The 16685-nt window shown below is 46.6% G+C and overlaps 6 protein-coding genes across 6 annotated transcripts; 3 read left to right on the top strand and 3 right to left on the bottom strand.

Annotated features, from left to right (window-relative positions):
* Window positions 1–752: 752 nt before the first annotated feature.
* Window positions 753–3408, bottom strand: I302_104255 (pantothenate kinase; the record flags this gene model as incomplete). Its single annotated transcript, XM_019189620.2, has 7 exons — window positions 753–843; window positions 1365–1458; window positions 1548–1609; window positions 1749–1980; window positions 2107–3118; window positions 3175–3240; window positions 3307–3408. The coding sequence occupies 7 exons, from the start codon at window positions 3406–3408 to the stop codon at window positions 753–755; spliced, it is 1659 nt and encodes a 552-aa protein (XP_019049182.2).
* Window positions 3409–4964: 1556 nt separating this feature from the next.
* I302_104254 (uncharacterized protein) lies at window positions 4965–7721 on the top strand (the record flags this gene model as incomplete). Its single annotated transcript, XM_065869832.1, has 6 exons — window positions 4965–5039; window positions 5156–5459; window positions 5520–5866; window positions 5930–6326; window positions 6394–7110; window positions 7183–7721. The coding sequence occupies 6 exons, from the start codon at window positions 4965–4967 to the stop codon at window positions 7719–7721; spliced, it is 2379 nt and encodes a 792-aa protein (XP_065725904.1).
* A 357-nt stretch (window positions 7722–8078) lies between these two features.
* Window positions 8079–9035, top strand: I302_104253 (uncharacterized protein; the record flags this gene model as incomplete). The annotated part of the gene is made up of 2 exons (XM_019189618.1): window positions 8079–8339; window positions 8763–9035. The coding sequence occupies 2 exons, from the start codon at window positions 8079–8081 to the stop codon at window positions 9033–9035; spliced, it is 534 nt and encodes a 177-aa protein (XP_019049180.1).
* Window positions 9036–10703: 1668 nt separating this feature from the next.
* On the bottom strand, window positions 10704–11606 carry I302_104252 (DNA replication complex GINS protein PSF2; the record flags this gene model as incomplete). Its single annotated transcript, XM_019189617.1, has 5 exons — window positions 10704–10841; window positions 10909–11035; window positions 11129–11228; window positions 11297–11411; window positions 11487–11606. 5 exons carry the CDS (start codon window positions 11604–11606, stop codon window positions 10704–10706), a joined length of 600 nt encoding a protein of 199 aa, XP_019049179.1.
* Window positions 11607–12205: 599 nt separating this feature from the next.
* I302_104251 (uncharacterized protein) lies at window positions 12206–14483 on the top strand (the record flags this gene model as incomplete). The annotated part of the gene is made up of 9 exons (XM_019189616.1): window positions 12206–12269; window positions 12386–12457; window positions 12562–12825; window positions 12937–13156; window positions 13219–13398; window positions 13469–14026; window positions 14122–14229; window positions 14309–14351; window positions 14418–14483. 9 exons carry the CDS (start codon window positions 12206–12208, stop codon window positions 14481–14483), a joined length of 1575 nt encoding a protein of 524 aa, XP_019049178.1.
* A 603-nt stretch (window positions 14484–15086) lies between these two features.
* Window positions 15087–16302, bottom strand: I302_104250 (uncharacterized protein; the record flags this gene model as incomplete). The annotated part of the gene is made up of 4 exons (XM_019189615.2): window positions 15087–15262; window positions 15422–15723; window positions 15925–16108; window positions 16278–16302. The coding sequence occupies 4 exons, from the start codon at window positions 16300–16302 to the stop codon at window positions 15087–15089; spliced, it is 687 nt and encodes a 228-aa protein (XP_019049177.2).
* Between the last annotated feature and the right edge of the window lie 383 nt (window positions 16303–16685).

Below are 16685 nucleotides of genomic sequence, written 5' to 3'. Positions count from 1 at the left end.
TGTATGCCTGCCTTGCGATACATCATCGCGGGGGTTACTCTGCTACGGTATCATGGATCGTCCAAGTTCACAAAGACGTCACTCTCAATGCTCAGAGCATACATTCGAGACGGAAAACGGAAAACGGGGATCCATCCTGTGTAATCTACATTGGACGATCAGATCAAAGATACTTCCGAGTCCATCTATCACCTCCGGGAGTAGTACTCTATCTCTATCTCCCTCCGGCATACGGAAACTTTACTGTACCCAAAGAAGATTATACAAATCAAATTCCAGCTCTTCTCTGCTCTCCCTTCTCGCTCCCGGTGTACGGTGTACAAGAAGGACAAATAAATACCCGTCAAACTCGGAAGATCCGGTTTCAATCTGCCATTTTGGTTCTTCCATCGTACGACGCCCGTCGTAAGCCTTGCCATAAGCATCACAATCCATTTTGTAGATTGGTACTGCATATCTACATATATCATCGGCACCCTCCCTAGTCAGATTTCCCCATGGGAATATAACACGTAAAAACGTAAGCTTGCAGATGGCACTAAACTTTTTATAATACATGTTGGAATGACCTGATGATCTCATCGCTGTGCTTTACCAGACCAGACGGTTATCCTCAAACAAACACGATTAAGTGAAGCGCCGAGATCGGCTGCATTCATACTAGGACGTACTAGGTACATATGTATGGACCAAGACAACATGGTTATGTCATACACTCCCCTTTCCCTTCTATTATGCAGATATACTATATGCTATTCCCTTGTATCCGCTGCAGCTTCAGGCTCAACTTGAGGGGCAGGAATTTCAGGTTCGACGTTCTTGATCCAAGCTCCTATCGCACCTCTACCAATAGACAAGTCAGTCAGAGGTCCTTGAAGAAAGGACAACATCATCAAGCGGAAGGTGGGAAGGCCAAAAGACGCAACATCGTCGGAATAGGAACGAAAGTAATCCAAACGAAAAAACAAAGCACTGCTAACCGAGGTGATCGAATACACCGAGAGAGAGGTGTGCAGCAGGATGTGAAGCGAGACGAGGGATCTCCCGTTTCCCCGCATGAGTACGATAAAGTATCATAATATACCGAGAAAACACCACGAAAAGTGATGACGACATCTGCCCTGGTGGTTCGCTGGAATCTATCCACCCACTCGGAATCACCATCTCCGAGTCAGGGTGGAAGAGTGGCAGGATGGTATATGAGATGATGTGGGAGGCTTTAATGTATTGTTTAATTGGAATATGTGATATGTCACCTGTGCTGTGCCGATGTACGACGAGACAGGGAGAACTTGCCGCTCGGACCGAAATGCAATGGTTCAAGAAAAAGAAACATCGAGAAAGACAGGTCAAACGTCACTCACAAGAATCCTTCGTGTCTTAGGAAACAGGCTCTCATTGTCCCCTTACTCCAGAACCGTATAGCGTATGATAAGGTAGATATCGTTGCTGCGTGGCCTGTTACAGCGTGGCGGATGTTAGCAATGTACAACGGAAGACGAGTCGAAATATCATTACGAGCAGAGATATGGATCTCATCGGCTCACCTCGAATGAAACATCCTCCGAAGAAAACTTTGTCCAGCCCGTACTTCGCTGCGTTCATGTATCTGCACGAGGCAAGATGGTCAGCTTGGATATCTGAAGATGACACAGAAGACAAGCATCCGTATGGGCAGGGTGAAATAATGAAAAATGGAATATGTCTTTCCAATCAATGGCTGATGAGAGAGAGAACCAGGTACCCACGCAACATGTCCAATATTATTACTAATAGCATACAACAAACTCTTGGCAATATCTTCCTGCCTGAATGTCTTCTTCCGTGCTTCGGGATTCGAACCTTTTCTAAACACTTTACCGAAAGACGAAGCGATGGTTGATGATTTCAATCCGATCTTGGAGTAATCCGATCCATAGATATCTCCAACGAGCATGTCGACGGCGGAGTTGTCCCCTTGTTCGGAGAGGAGGAGCATTTCTGTTTATGACAAAGGGTGATTGGTTGGTATCGTAAATAGGACAGTTGAAAGCAGGAAATGTGATATATCATAATCCATCAGCTTCATCCCTCGAAGAGAACCAATTCATCGCCAAAAACACTCACCATCAAAGTTCTCGGCATCCGTCAATAAACTTAACAAACCCCATAATGTCCCTCCGCCAAGCGACGTACCGCTAACTCTCTCAAACGATCCATCTTCATCCACCTTGACTATACTCACACCACTCCCTATATTCACTATCAAACATGGGAAATGAGGCACACTATCCGTATCCGTTCCGTCCAACGCATCCGCAAATGTCACCTGATATGCCGGGGGAGTGGGGGACGGTCGAGGTAGTTCCGATGCTGGGATGGTCAATTTGATAGGCGATTGAGGTTGAGCCGAGGTTGAAGTTGAAGTGTGCGAGACTTTGTAGACCAGTTCCTCAGAGAACCAAAATACCTCTTGAGGGATTTTAGTCACGAATCCCAATCCCAAGATCAAACATCCCATCTCCTCCTCTCTTGTTACTTCTACGCCTAGCTCCGTGCGTAGTAGGTCATAGTACATGTGTGCTCCTCCGCCTGTAGCCATTACTTTAACGTTCTTCTGCATCTTTTCTAAGGACACTCTATTGGCTGAGGCGGAAGACTTGATGAGATCCTGAAGGAAGGAGATGAGATCGTTGATATTTTCAGTTTCGAACCGCGCGAAATTCAGGAGTCCACCTGGTAATGGAGGTGGTAGGGAGCTACGCCGGTATTTGGAATGATAAGATGACCTCTTTCCTCGTGAAGACGATGAAGAGATGGGATTTATAGGTGGGGAAGAGGATGATGAGGCATGGTGGTGGTTATTGTAATCTTCCGATAATACCCCAGGCGTCAAGGCTCCGTTCAAAGCTGGACGTCGCTGAGGTGGAGAATGGTCGAATGGCGCGTGAGAATGTGGGTTGAGGGATGGTGAGTCGTTGTGCGAGGATGATGATGCCCCGTTGGAGGATAGTGGTGGGATAAAGACGGATTCTGAGGGCGGTAGGAAAGGCGAGGCGTTGCCTGATTGAGGGGGTGTGGTTGAGATGGGTAGGTTGGAACGGGTGAAGTAGACTACTTTGGCTAGAGAACCGCCAATCTAAATGTCACCGTCAGCTGCTGGTTCTTTCTGCCTTAGTGATGGAAAAAGCTTACATCTATGGCGATATGCGAGACAGGTTCGATGTAATGAGGTAGATATATACCCCTGGAATCTCGAGTCTAAGGAAATGCGCGATTCAAGTCAGTACAGCTTCCATATTATGAAAACTGACCGAGCTCACTCACTGCTGGTGATTCTTCCTGTACTATCTGTGCTCCCGTGGTGTCTACCACTATCCTCCTTGCTTGGGGGATAGAGATGTCGGGCATAGGTGATGTGGTCGGCATATTGTTTTGCGTGTTTTGAGCGACCCAAAGAAGGTCCAGGCTCCCCCGTAATCGGAACGAGATGAGACTTGATGTTCACACAGGGTTGCCAGACTCTCTGATCCAGCTGCGGATGTCTTGGATTACCGACGAGGCCAATCTGTCAATAGGAGCTCGAAGAAGTCAAGCTGACTAAGACCAATTGGAGTCAATTTGGTACTCCCCCAATGACGATGTCCAATCCAATTTGGTTGAGAGCAATAAGAGAGGCGAGTACAGGGCGGAGTGTGGGTGGAGCGCCCTGTGAGCTGACGAGATGGTACGATGTATGTTATATTATGTTTGTTGTTGATGTTGATATTGTATATTACTGATATTATCGTGCCATACTCATCTATTGAACCGTACGAGTGCGAGTCAGTCCAAGTCCGACTTTTTTTCGGAACTACTACTAACATATATCATCCTCTTTGGGGTTAGTTTAACCGGGTAATCATGATGGGGGTTTAAGCGTTGAATCGCCATGCATGGACCAGTTTTCTCACGTGGGATTGATAAGCCCCATTTAAGTATGACGTGTAATCCTACACTGCATGATTTCACCAAATTCCTATAGTTCCTCTGTTACCCTGTTGATGCGAGCAAAGCTGAGCAACCTACTGAAAACGACTTTTGGGTGCATCACACCAATCAATCAACCTTGATTCCCCTCTGATATCCACCTAGGTTACACTGCTTTCGGGCATAGATAGCGATGAGGGATGAGTGATCAGACTCGACTTGGCATCGCAATGTCACCTTTCAGCCTGATCGCTGACTTCCCCACTTCCTCTTCTTACTCTTGGACTTGATATAAATACAGTATATAACATATCACATACAATTATAGTTTTGAGTTGATATACCCCTCTCCTCCTCTGGTATCGTACCATACTTCTCTCAACCGTCAGAGGATCACATCAATCTGTGAGTAGTCTTCTCTCACCTTCTTATACACCTTCCATCACATTACTATCTCACCCACCCACCTACCGGCTATGATGATTATTATTTGTCGCCCCAGTCCTAATGGCCTCTATCCCATGCGTGGGGGACGCCTTGTGGATTGACCTCACTCGCACTCCAGCCTTTTGTTGCGTCTCTGAGCCGTCTCATCTCTTTTTTTCTCTCCTTCGTTGCATTTCAGGAATGATATCATCCAAGGAAGGCTTCGGCTCTGTCCTTTCATTCGATGTAACATATCCTGATGTGTGACGGGGGAGAGATGCTCATCCTATCTCTTTGCATGTCGTGACGGGTTTCCGCTGACGATTGATTTCGCTCACCGCCTTCGTCCAATAGCGGACACTCTGAAGAAGACAATGGATGCTCGTCAGTAAATAGGAAGACATTACTTGACACTTTCTGTAAGTGTGCTTTCCCCCATTTTACCCAACAAGTGTGAATCGACTTGTTATCATGCATCATTGTTTCTTTCACTGCTATCAATTTCGATACCATTCATATCATCACAACTCCTACTTGATCTTGCCACCTCACTTGTATGATTCTTACATTCTCTTCCCATCCTCCCAACTATGTCGCCTCCCGATAGCCCAACGATTAATTACTTTTCCATGCTAAGACTGACCCAGCAAACGGGATTGAAGTCAGTATGTATCATTGCTTTAATGAGGGCTTTTCATCTTTGCTTTTCTTCTCTTCTAACTCGATAGCTCATGGAGCAAAGAGAATAGACTTGCTGATGCTTGGGTTACAACCTATTCAGAAATCAGAAAGCATCCGTTCAGCACCCGCATCGCCTCTCACTGCCGAACCTGAAAGCTATTTCCCATCTGTACCGGGACCTTCACCCGCTTCTTCCATACCTAAGCGAAGGTTCACTCTACCCTTAACTCGAAACAAGCTTCCGCCAACCTTCGAAATGGCGTCTGGTGATGTCGATGGCATGGTGCCCATGGCCTTGGTACAGGGTGTACCGATGTTGAAAATCTCGAGTAAGAAGATGAAACAGGTCATCATCAGGATCAATAACGGTGGGATCTCTTGGTCCTCCAAGAAGGATAATACTGGTATGTCCTTTTCTCGTGTAGGTCGAGCGAACCAAACAGGCTAACATAGAGTAACGACAGTCTCCATCAACGAAGTCCGTGATCTGCGATTGGGTCAGCCACCTTCGGATACCTACAACAGCTCGAGATGGATTACTATTGTCTATGTACGAGGTTCTCAATGGAAAGTCCTGCATATGGTCGCTCTTACCGATGACATCTACGATCTATGGGTCCAAACTCTCAAGTCTCTGGTCTCAGTCACCCTGGATAGACACGTTGCGGATGTCACTCCTGCCGATCCTGATTTAATCTGGATCCGGCAACTCTGGCCGATAGGCTCCAAAGTCATCGACAGGAGTAAGGCAGAAGCTCTGTGTACTCAGATCGGTCTGCAGATACCTGACACTGTCGCCAAGACCATCGATGTGAGTGTAAATCCTACCGCAAGCCTGGCCTCACGCTCAGACGCTGATGATTATCGTCAATAGGGTGTCCTCGACATGTCGACCTTTCATCAACTAATCAAAGACTGCCAGACTCGACCCGAGATATCGAAGATCTATCAGGATCTCGCGAAGGAGGGTCCTCTGGACGCTGCTCGAGTCAACCAATTCTTGAAGGACACTCAAAGATTGACCAACTACGAACAGATCTTCGACAAGTATAAACGTGATGGGGAAGATGTTTGGACACTTGCATCTTTAACAGAGTTTCTCTGCTCTGTCGATAATGCTGCGAGTGTGCCGCAAGACATGTCTCATCCGATTCAGCATTATTACATCTCGAGTTCCCATAACACATACCTTGTTGGCGAACAGTGGAGAGGGGAGAGTACAGTCGAAGGGTATATCAGGGTGTTGCTAGCTGGTTGTCGATGTGTTGAGAGTGAGTGACATATTGGATTTGTCTGATGAAATGACAAACGCTGACGGATCATCTTTTCTCTCTGTAGTGGATGTACAAACCGGCGACCACGAGCCTGTTGTGTATCATCGGAAGACTCTCACTTCGAGTGTTTCCGTTCGAGACATTTGCCGTGCGATCAATCAATATGCTTTTGTCGCCTCGCCCTACCCAGTCATCATATCCGCAGAGATTCATTGTTCGTTCGAACAGCAGAATCGCTTGGCGTCAATTCTGAAAGAAGTCTTTGGCGAACGACTGGTCACTGCGCCTCTTACTGGTGAATGTACCGACCTCCCAAGTCCCGAGCAACTGAAGAATCGCATCATGTTCAAGGCCAAACCACCTAAGCCTGAACCCAAGTCGCCCAAGCTGTCACCCACCTTCTCCTTCGACTCGAACACGTCCTCTACCGAATCTGATTCTGGCTTCGCGCGGTTGACCAGAAGATTATCAATCCAAGGTAAAACCGAAAAACCCGATGCCTTTTCACCGCAACTTGCAGATCTTCTGGTCTATACGACTGGTGTAAAATACAAGGGCTTTTCGAAATTGAACGAATATGAATCCAAAGAGCAATTCAGTCTCTCGGAAAGGACCACGGCCAAGATTGTCAGAGAGAATAAAGGCGATTGGATCAAACATAATTTCAATCATATCTCTAGGGTGTACCCTAGAGGTACGAGATTGACTTCGTCGAATTACGATCCGACGGTAGCTTGGAGTGCGGGTTGTCAGTTGGTCGCGCTGAATTGGCAGACATTGGGTAAGTCCATTTTGGATTCGGATGGCTCAAATCGATATCTTCACGTTTGCTGATGCTTTGGTTCGTCTACAGATGAAGGCACATTACTCAACCATGCGATGTTCCACGCTTCCAACGGGTACATCCTGAAGCCCCTCGCTCTCCGACAAAAGGTATCAGAGCTACCCACCAAATACCGAATCAAGGTCCAAGTGATATCAGGCCAACGAATGCCCCTATCCCCCGATCTATACGTCGAAGCCACTTTGAAACCCACTTCAACATACTCATCATGGTCATCTGCATCCTCCGCCTCTTCGTCAGCGTACGAGTCCCCTCCCTCGTCACCTACATTCAAACGAACGAGGATATCCAACGGTGTGACCCTCAACCCACATTGGAACGAACAAATCTCATTCGAAATTAACGTCCTCCCCTCGGAACTGATATTGAATTTCTTGCATCTTGAAGTTCGAAATAAACAGTCTGGGTTGATCGCTCAGTGGATTCGACCGCTCGGTCTGGCTCCAAAGGGTTACCATCACTTGCCGTTATACGATCCGATGATGAGTAGGTTCGTATTTGCTACGTTGTTTACCAAGGTTGATATCGATATTTCGGCCTCGGCGTGAGCTTGAGCGTGAGCGACGAATATAATGAGTTGTACTATTTTGTAGCCAGTTTGTATATAATGATTTTGACGAAATGCTTTGGCGAATAATGATTATCATGCATATCTTACGACGACCATCAAATTCGATTGGAATTGATCTCTCACTTGAGCAGGCTGTGTTGATCGCCTAAGTGAGGATAACTCATGTAATTTGATTGATGGGTCGATCGCACGGGCTTACACTCACCAACCTACTCGAGTCCACTTTGGGCAGGTCATGTGTACTGGATATGGGAACCACCAAATCTGATATAACAGTCGTCCATCTATCAGTCAATCCAGATAGTCCCATAGCAATTCGGCATGATACGACACGATGTTTACTATGCTGGTATACTATCTCCTCCAATTTGCGTTGGCAATTTTGGCGCTCTCGTCGCCCAGGGAAGAATCCCACAACGGGCATCATGAAGTCGGAGATACCTCATCATACGACTTTCCTATTTCAGTGGCGGTCAAGTCCCAATTCATAGGATGTATCTCACCTGCTTTGCTCAGACCAAAGGTTTTAGAGGAAGGGGGTGGTGGTACGGGTAAGGGTACGGTGCTTAGAGTAGACGACAGGAAAGGGTGTTTCGTAAGTCTTCATTTATCTCATTCGGATCTTGCTTTTCCCTTCCAAGTTCAAATCGACAGTATTGATATGTCGTTTTTAGGAATACTGCACCTCACATATCTCCCCAACGACAAATATGACGTACGATCACGCATATCATCAGCCGCGCAGGGGGAGATCTTGGTGTTGGTGTACGGATTTGTCTCATACCGTTACAGCTGATGAGATAGGTGAAGCGAGGACGTGCGAGTGGTAAGTTGTGAGAGTAAGTTTGCGTATGTAAGTCTATTGCAATATTCGTCTCGTCCAAATCCGATGGTAATACCGTATCTAAGCTAATCAGACGATATTCTCGTGTGTCCGCAGAGGGGGTTTTACCTATCGCCACAACCATTCATCTTTCAACATTGCTCAAGTCACACCCCAAGTTCACTGGGCGAACAGGTAAATCCTACAATGTGGACCTTAACTCCGAGCTTGTGTTTGGATTTCTGCCATTCTGATTCGTCAATTGCGAATACCACGATTCGAGGGGTGGCTTACAAGTTGTTCTATGAGGAGGTCTCGAGGCACTGGTGGTACGATTGTAGGTGCTACGGTGGATATGTGTTGAGGTCTGATAGAAGGAAGGAGGGGAGGGGGAAATGTGGGAGGGATGCTGTTTTTGTGTATGTCAGGGAGGAGGCTGGGGACGATGATAGTTGTATCTCAATTTGAAACTGAAACTGAATCTCATACTCATGCATGACAAGACATATATCAACTGTACATCACTCGTACTCGTATACTGAACATGATGACAAGCAGACTTTGTCCATGTAATTCACATAATTAGACAGTTGCCAAATCCCGATACAGTACCCAATATCCTTCAACCTGATTCACATGACTCCTAGAAAACATATGTCTCACCCCTTTCCCACACGGTACGGCCCTCTCGAGCCCCGTGAACCAATCAGAAGCATAACATTCACAGTCGTATGTCCACCTCCTCGTCCTCCTATCATAATCCGGAATGAAAGATATTGTGATATGGGGTTTATGGAGGGTAGGATACCCGCATCTTGCGATGCACCCTAGGACTGTTGAGGTGTGACTATGAAAGAAGGGGGGTTGCGTGGAGATGAGGGTTTGCGGGGAGGTGCAGAAATCGTTTGAGAATAAGGAGGGGAGGTAATCTAGCTGATAATGGCATGGTTTAATTATCTTAGTGAACCCATTCCATTCACTGTATTTGCCAGAGGGTCGTTTGGTATTGATATAGGTATACCCTGATATAGGTATACCCTCATTGGTTATACTGGTACAGTATCGTCTAGACGAGATGACTAAGATTACTTACCCTGGCCAAAGAATCAGACCAACATCCATCAACCACCGCTTGTGTATTCCCCACCTCCCTCGCCGGAACTTCCAGGTCGAAAGAGCAATAACACCTTTGAGTAGAATTCTGCCAGTAGAAATAATGATAATCCGAGTCGAAACATCCTCTCTAAGTAAAGAGTCAAACAGTCGTCGATTCTTCTGTTCTGTATACATCTATCTACATCAGATAGTTACTCATCCTACAATCGCCTACGTCGGTGTAATACTCTATCAATAGCCCGGCATGCGAAGTATCATGAATGATTTGGTTGAACCACTTGGGTGTTGCGCATACCAGCTTCTCGGGGTTGTATGGCGCTGCGGATGTGTATTGGGATATGACAGGAGTAGGCACAGAGAACAAGAGGATCAGGAAGAGTGGGAGTAAGGATGGAATCATGATATTGGTGAAGGGTGATTTGGAAGACTGGATGTAGGATGGTTAGAAGAGGGCGAATCGAAGAAAAGAGGAATGAAGAGGAAGTGATATCTGATTTGATGCTTGTTGGTGGTGCAAGTAAGGGTAAGGAGGTTGTTCAGCTGACATTTCGCGTAAGACAGAGATCTCCTCAAGGGAATAAACAAGATCGCAAGAGAGAAACAGATCGCCATTACACACAACACACAAATGGCTATGATGGACATGCAATTGCATGTGTTGAAGTATCGTCCTTTTCTTTACGCTCATTTGATGGATCATCCTTCCGTTAGCTGAGATGTTGGACTTCCTCCCTTCGTTAGTATAGTCGGGTCCTTTGTTATCCTTTCATTAGCAAGTGAAATGGTATCATGAGGTACTGTCCATCCATACATGCAGTGTGTAACGTATATGAGAATGCGGGTGAATATGATACAACTGAGCATTCAGAGAGATCATCGATCAGCTGAACACCCAGGTAAGAAAGAGAGAGGGAGAGAGAGGTAAGAGAGACTCACTAAGTAACTTAATGAATCCATGAACAAAGTATCCATACTTGGCACAACATCTTCGAGCCCTCTGTGCGCCAATTTTCATTTGCCTCACTGTGCATAATTACCTCCTCCCTCTTCTTCATCTTCATCCTCCTCTTTCCTCGGTTCGAGCGATTGCATTATACCCATAGCTTTTACCAGGAAGGGCTTGAGCTCGCTGAGCTCCAACGGCGTAAGGTTGGTTACCTGCGATAAAGGAAGCATATCAATCGCAAGTCTCTTCATGATGATTAATCAATCTGATGCGACCCACCTGCAGATAACTTCCCCTCATCACTCCCTCGCTTTGAAGACCTATCCGTATCTTGGCTTGTCGTACTTCGCGCAGGTCTTTTAGGAGGCTGCGAAGTGATGAGGGTTGCATGAGGTCGTCTTGAGCACTGCAAGAAAGGTAGGTCAATGTCGATTTCTCATATCACAGCAACAGCCCATAGTGGGGATCCATGTAGAGATGAAAGAGAGGATCAACTCACACGTCTAGTAATACCTTCGATATCTCAATAAATCTCCTGGGTAACGAACAGAACGATTCGGCATTTTCCCTTTCCTCCTTCAACGAATTTTGTACTCGGTCTGATCATCCACTTCCATATCAGTGCTCCATATCGCCTGGACCAAGAAGTCTCGATGAGGTGACTGACCTATACTCAACCACTCTGGGGGTACTATCCTGCATTTCCTCTTCCTCTTCAACGATAACGCAAGCCAGAGGGGTACTTTGGCTGCTGATGGAGGTGTGAATGGACCGTATATGCCCTATTCCATATCAAACGATATCAGCTACCTGTGGTGTCATATTGCTTGGTTTAAGTGATGCAAGGATGTGCTCACACTCAACAATCGGACCCTCGTCATGGAGAATAACGGTACGATGTCTATGGTCTCTTCCTCTGCTAGGAAGGTTAATTCGTCGGGCGTTAAGCCGTTTTGTAAGTGTTTAGGTAGGGCCATATTATCGAGGTAGCGCTCGAGGTGGCTGAGCAGACCTAGTGGCTAGTTTTTTATGTATGGATGAATGGATCTGTGCGAGATTTGCTTTGCTCTTCTGTGATAAGACCAGCTACTCGAGTACTACCATGTTCATCTTCATGTTCATTCTCGAGTATGTACTGGTAACTTACGAGACGCGTCAGATATATATATGAACTGCCAGGAAGTCCACGCGATCAGCTCGTGGGACTCGTGGCTTGACCCTGAATGTGTGTAAGCTTACTCGGTTTACGAGTACTGGTTCACCTTTTCAGCTGTCTCTCTCTGTCTATCTCCTTCATCCGCCTGGTTACTCACGACACACGCCAACGATAGCACACAGAGATCTCATCCTCCAAGCCAGAGTTCATCGTCGGATCCCAGCTTGTGTCTTATCTCGGTGTCAATTCGATTCTCAGAAAAGTGTTACCAGATCAGCGACTTCAACCGAGAGTATAACGACACGTTAACGACTTTTCCCATCCGACGCGCCAATACGTCTTGCTTTTACTGGTTCAACCACAGTCTCGTCAACTCAGTTCAGCAACATCTATAAGTCCAGCTAGAAACCTCCTGATATCATGCTGAGAGAGGTCAAAGTTGGCCTGGATGAGAAAGGCGGGAACAGACCTGGGACCTTGTATGGTGAGCGATGGTGATCTCACACTCCCCTTCCATCTTTGCCCTTCAGATGATTGGACATCATGCAACGAATATTCTCCGTCTGTTGACATGCTAGGATACTGACATGCGCGATATAGGTCTATCACATCGTATATGGCTTTTGATAGCTGGCATAGTCGGTCTCTTGACCTTATCAAGATTCCTATTCCGTAAGTAATTCCTATCCCGTCCATTCCCACTCTCCTACTACGCTATATTGCGTCTGGCCACATCACCAACTGGGCAATAGCTAATTCCACTCCATCGTACGCAGCATCATCCGACCCCCTCTCTTCACCATACACATCAACTGGCGGTCTTCTCACCCCCAGAGACTATCTCAACGCCTCAGCGGCAGATCCAGCACCATTCGATTTCTGCCCAGTCTTTGGACCGGGCGACAACATCGCTGAGAAGAGGGGTCAATGGGGTTTACTGAAATCCAGATTACACACCGGGAGCGGTGCGAGGATCCAGAGGGTCATACAGAAGGCTATGGCAGGGATGCCTGTTACTATCAGTGTTTTGGGTGGATCAGGTGGGTCAACTGAATCCATTGCTTCATTCCCTCGTTATCTCTTACTCTGCCTTTTGTTACTTCCTACAACCTGGACATTGTACTTATACTTATATGTCGTCTTATGAACAGTCTCCGCATGCCACGGTGCAGGTGACGACCCAGTTTCACCCAGATGTTACCCCGCGAAATTCTTCGATTGGTGGAACTCTGTCTTCCCCCACCCGGCATCGGAATTGACCAACGGCGCAGCCCGAAGGACAGATTCAGCTTACTTCGCTTACTGCTCGATGCACCATTTACCTGATCAAACTGATCTGGTTATCTTGGAATTCGACGCTTCCGATCCAAAGTGAGTTATCCTCGTCATCTTCCAGGATCTGGACACATAGCTGATGTCGTACATTGTTGTAGTGATCCCGAATGGTTGACCCATTTCGAATTACTTGTTCGATCCATCTTGGTTAGACCGGACCAACCTGCCGTTATCATTCTGGGTCACTTCTCACCTCAGATCCAAGCTCAAAATGGATTTGCTGGTCCCGAATTGTTACACACCGTTGTTGCTCAGTTCTACGATGTTCCCCATATCAGGTTAGCTCGTGCTCATACCCTACTCCCCGCAACACATTCAAGCTGACATCACGGTCTCCAACTTTGACAGTGCCAAAGGTCTACTCTACCAAGATTACCTATCCGACCCCGAACAAGCCCGAAGCTCATTCTTCACCGACCCCGTTCTAGCCAATCCAGCAGGCCACGAGCTCATAGCGGACATCATAATCTCTTACATCCAATCTCAAATCTGCGCAGGATGGGCAGCGACGATGGGCCACGCGTTCGACGTACCATACATGGGTGGGCCCGCGATCGACCAAACGGTCCTTACAGGTGATTCCCAAGAGACCAAAGAGGACCTAGAAGCGGAGGGAGGAGGTGTAGCAGCGAAACAAAGAGCTATTAAAGTCCCCCAGGCAATGTTATCTGACCGACCGTCTGATATTTTGAAATTCAGAGAGGTCAATCCTTTCTGTGTATCTGCAAATGATCTTATCAACCCTCTCCCACCCTCTCATTTCTTCGGGTCAGGGTGGTTCGCCTATCATCCTTCGAAGGGGGCGGCGCAGGAGGAGAAACATTATTGGTATGCCGAGTTGGGGGGAAGTAAGTTTAGAGTACCTATCACGCTTAGTGCGGGTGAGGTGGCAATATACTATCTACAGTGAGTTCGGGGTTCTCTCCCTTCTTTCACCTTGTCTTCGCCCTGAATAAAGCAACTTACGAGACAAGCTGACCACCGTCGTTTCTCTTCACCAGAAACCCCGAGGACCGACCTCTGGGCAGAGCAGCTTGCTGGGTAGATGATAATTTCGCCAACGCAGTGGAATTGAGCGGTATTGCCGATGTACATGATACGACGCCGACGTGAGTGATCGTTTTAGTCCGCTATCTCTCCATAGTGGGAATAGGAGGGATTCAAGCTGAAGCTGATATTTCGGGATAGGTTGACGATCATCGATTCAAACGTCGCTGCTGGACCTCACTACGTACGTTTCATTCTTCACTCTTGTCATCTATTAGGACGTGTTCGTGCTGATGTTGTGGTGTGATAGGTCGAATGTAATTTGCTCGGTGCGGAGGGCCAGAAAACACCTCCATTCAAGATGTTGGGCATGTGAGTTGGATTTCTGGTTATGCCGATATGACGTGTTACTGATACTATGTTGGTTGTAGTTTCGGAACATAAGTCAGAGAAGAGAAATCCATCTATCACTTACACCACCTCCTGTTCTCGTTGATTCTCTTACACCTTTGCTCATATACCTTCCTCCACCTCATCTCCCTCCATCCAAAAATACCTCTCGTGATAAATATACATATATACCATACAATCCACCAAAAGTGAGCAGAGATCTTCAGACGATTTTGAATGAGGATATATAGGAGTTAGAGGATGGTATGAGATTAGATTAGATTTGATCATTTGGGTTTTTTATATTTTCTTGATTGATCACTAGGGATAGTATGGGTATGAATGCATTAAAAATAGATTGCGAGGCTGTTCATCTTCTTACCTTGATCCCAACGAGGACAAAGTCAATGGTGAAAGCGTGTTAGCTGAACCATGGGATTATATTATTGTACAAGGCCTCAAACGTGTGAAGCGTAAATGGCAATCGTCGATAATGTATACATGACTTCTCATTTCATTTCTACTTCATCATATGGCATGTGTTTCACACCGCTGACTCGTCATACATTCTCGTGTATATCTACCTAATCTACGCAGTCACACCCACGTCCAAAGGTGAATTGGGAGCGTCCACGACGATATCACCCGAGGCCGCCTTGGATTCTGATTCTAACTCTGCGAGTGGATCTTGAGAGTCGATGTTGATATTGTGGATACCGTCTTTGTCAATTAGGATGCAGTTGAAGTTGAAGTGGACGGTGATACCTGTGTGGTGTCAGGGTATTAGCATGAGTTATGTGGCAGACAAGGAAGGGTGAGATGTGTTATACACCTCAGAAATACAGTACCACGTCTCTCACTAGAGGTAGAGGTAGAGGTATAGGTCGGTTTGTTTTTTGCTGTTCGGAGAAAGAGACCACTCACGCTTCTGAACCTCATCAATACATTTCTTCAACACCTCGACCCCCTCCCTCTTGTTCATATCATTGAACCACCACTTATCCATCGTACTCAGACTGACGTACACTCCCATCCCATGAGCAGCGTAGGGAACCACAGCTTTGGTGCCCAGGTAATCTATCCAGTACAAGTGGGGTTTCGAGGTGGTCGTGTCGTATCCTGCGAGCAACAGGTTGACGGCATAGGGGTTACGAGATCGGATGGACTCGGCGAGAGTTCGACGGATCCATGCGGACGCTGAGGCTGGGAGAAGGGGGTAGTGGTTTCTATATCGAGTTCATGAGTGATGTTAGCTTGACTGACTCGATTCAAGCGATATGCTACATGGTTCATTATATATGATATATTCGATTACGAAAGAGAGGAACAATCAGTGCATGGGGGGAAAGAGAAAGAAGTATTGGTGTCGTATGTTGTTAAGATCGTTGCATATAGCTGATACAAGGGAGAGAGAAAACACAACCCACCGGATATGATACAACCTCATATTCCTCTCCACATACTCTGCGAAGTTGTTGGTATCTCCCGGTTCACCGCCGTAAGCCATAGCCAAGTGAGGACCCAGAGCTTTGATCTTGTTCTCATCGGATTTCATTCGGATGATGGATCGTCCGGCGGCCATGTCGGAGCAGAGGAGGACGTAGTCTTTGCCTGGTTAACGAAGACAGGGAGAGATCAGTGATGGGAGGGGAAGGAAGAGGGATTGTAGGTCATCGAGCAAAGACAATGGGTCGTCGAGATATGTGGAGAGGAAGAGCAGCGCATGCACAGCAATGAGTCTCGTATGTTTCATGTAGGTAGTAAGACGAGGATTACCCACCTGTGATACCGAATGCACACTCCATGATGAACGATGTCTATGTCTTTGAGGAAATGAGCGAGATCAGAGGAAGAGCGTTTGAGGTGATGTAGCTGATCGATGAAAATGGGTTTATCTGTGATGGGCAGAGGGAAAGCTTGATCGTTGTTGTAGCCTCTTGATATCTAGATGAATGTGAATTAGTATGGTGTAATGTATCTAGACGAGGTCATCATTCATTCATTCATCATTCATTCATCATTCATCTTCATCATGTTCAACGCTGACGCTGACGAGCATCATTCAGACGCGCAAGCTAGTAACAGTATCTTAAATGGGCCACCTGATTAAATTATTTGGTAACACTTAACCGGCTACACGTCTTCAACCCATGCTCATCATGCTCATCATGCTCATCATGCTCATGCT

The sequence above is a fragment of the Kwoniella bestiolae genome, chromosome 2, assembly GCF_000512585.2.
Source record: "Kwoniella bestiolae CBS 10118 chromosome 2, complete sequence".
Classification (NCBI taxonomy): Eukaryota; Fungi; Basidiomycota; class Tremellomycetes; order Tremellales; family Cryptococcaceae; genus Kwoniella; species Kwoniella bestiolae.
This window is presented reverse-complemented; position numbering and strand designations above follow the sequence as displayed.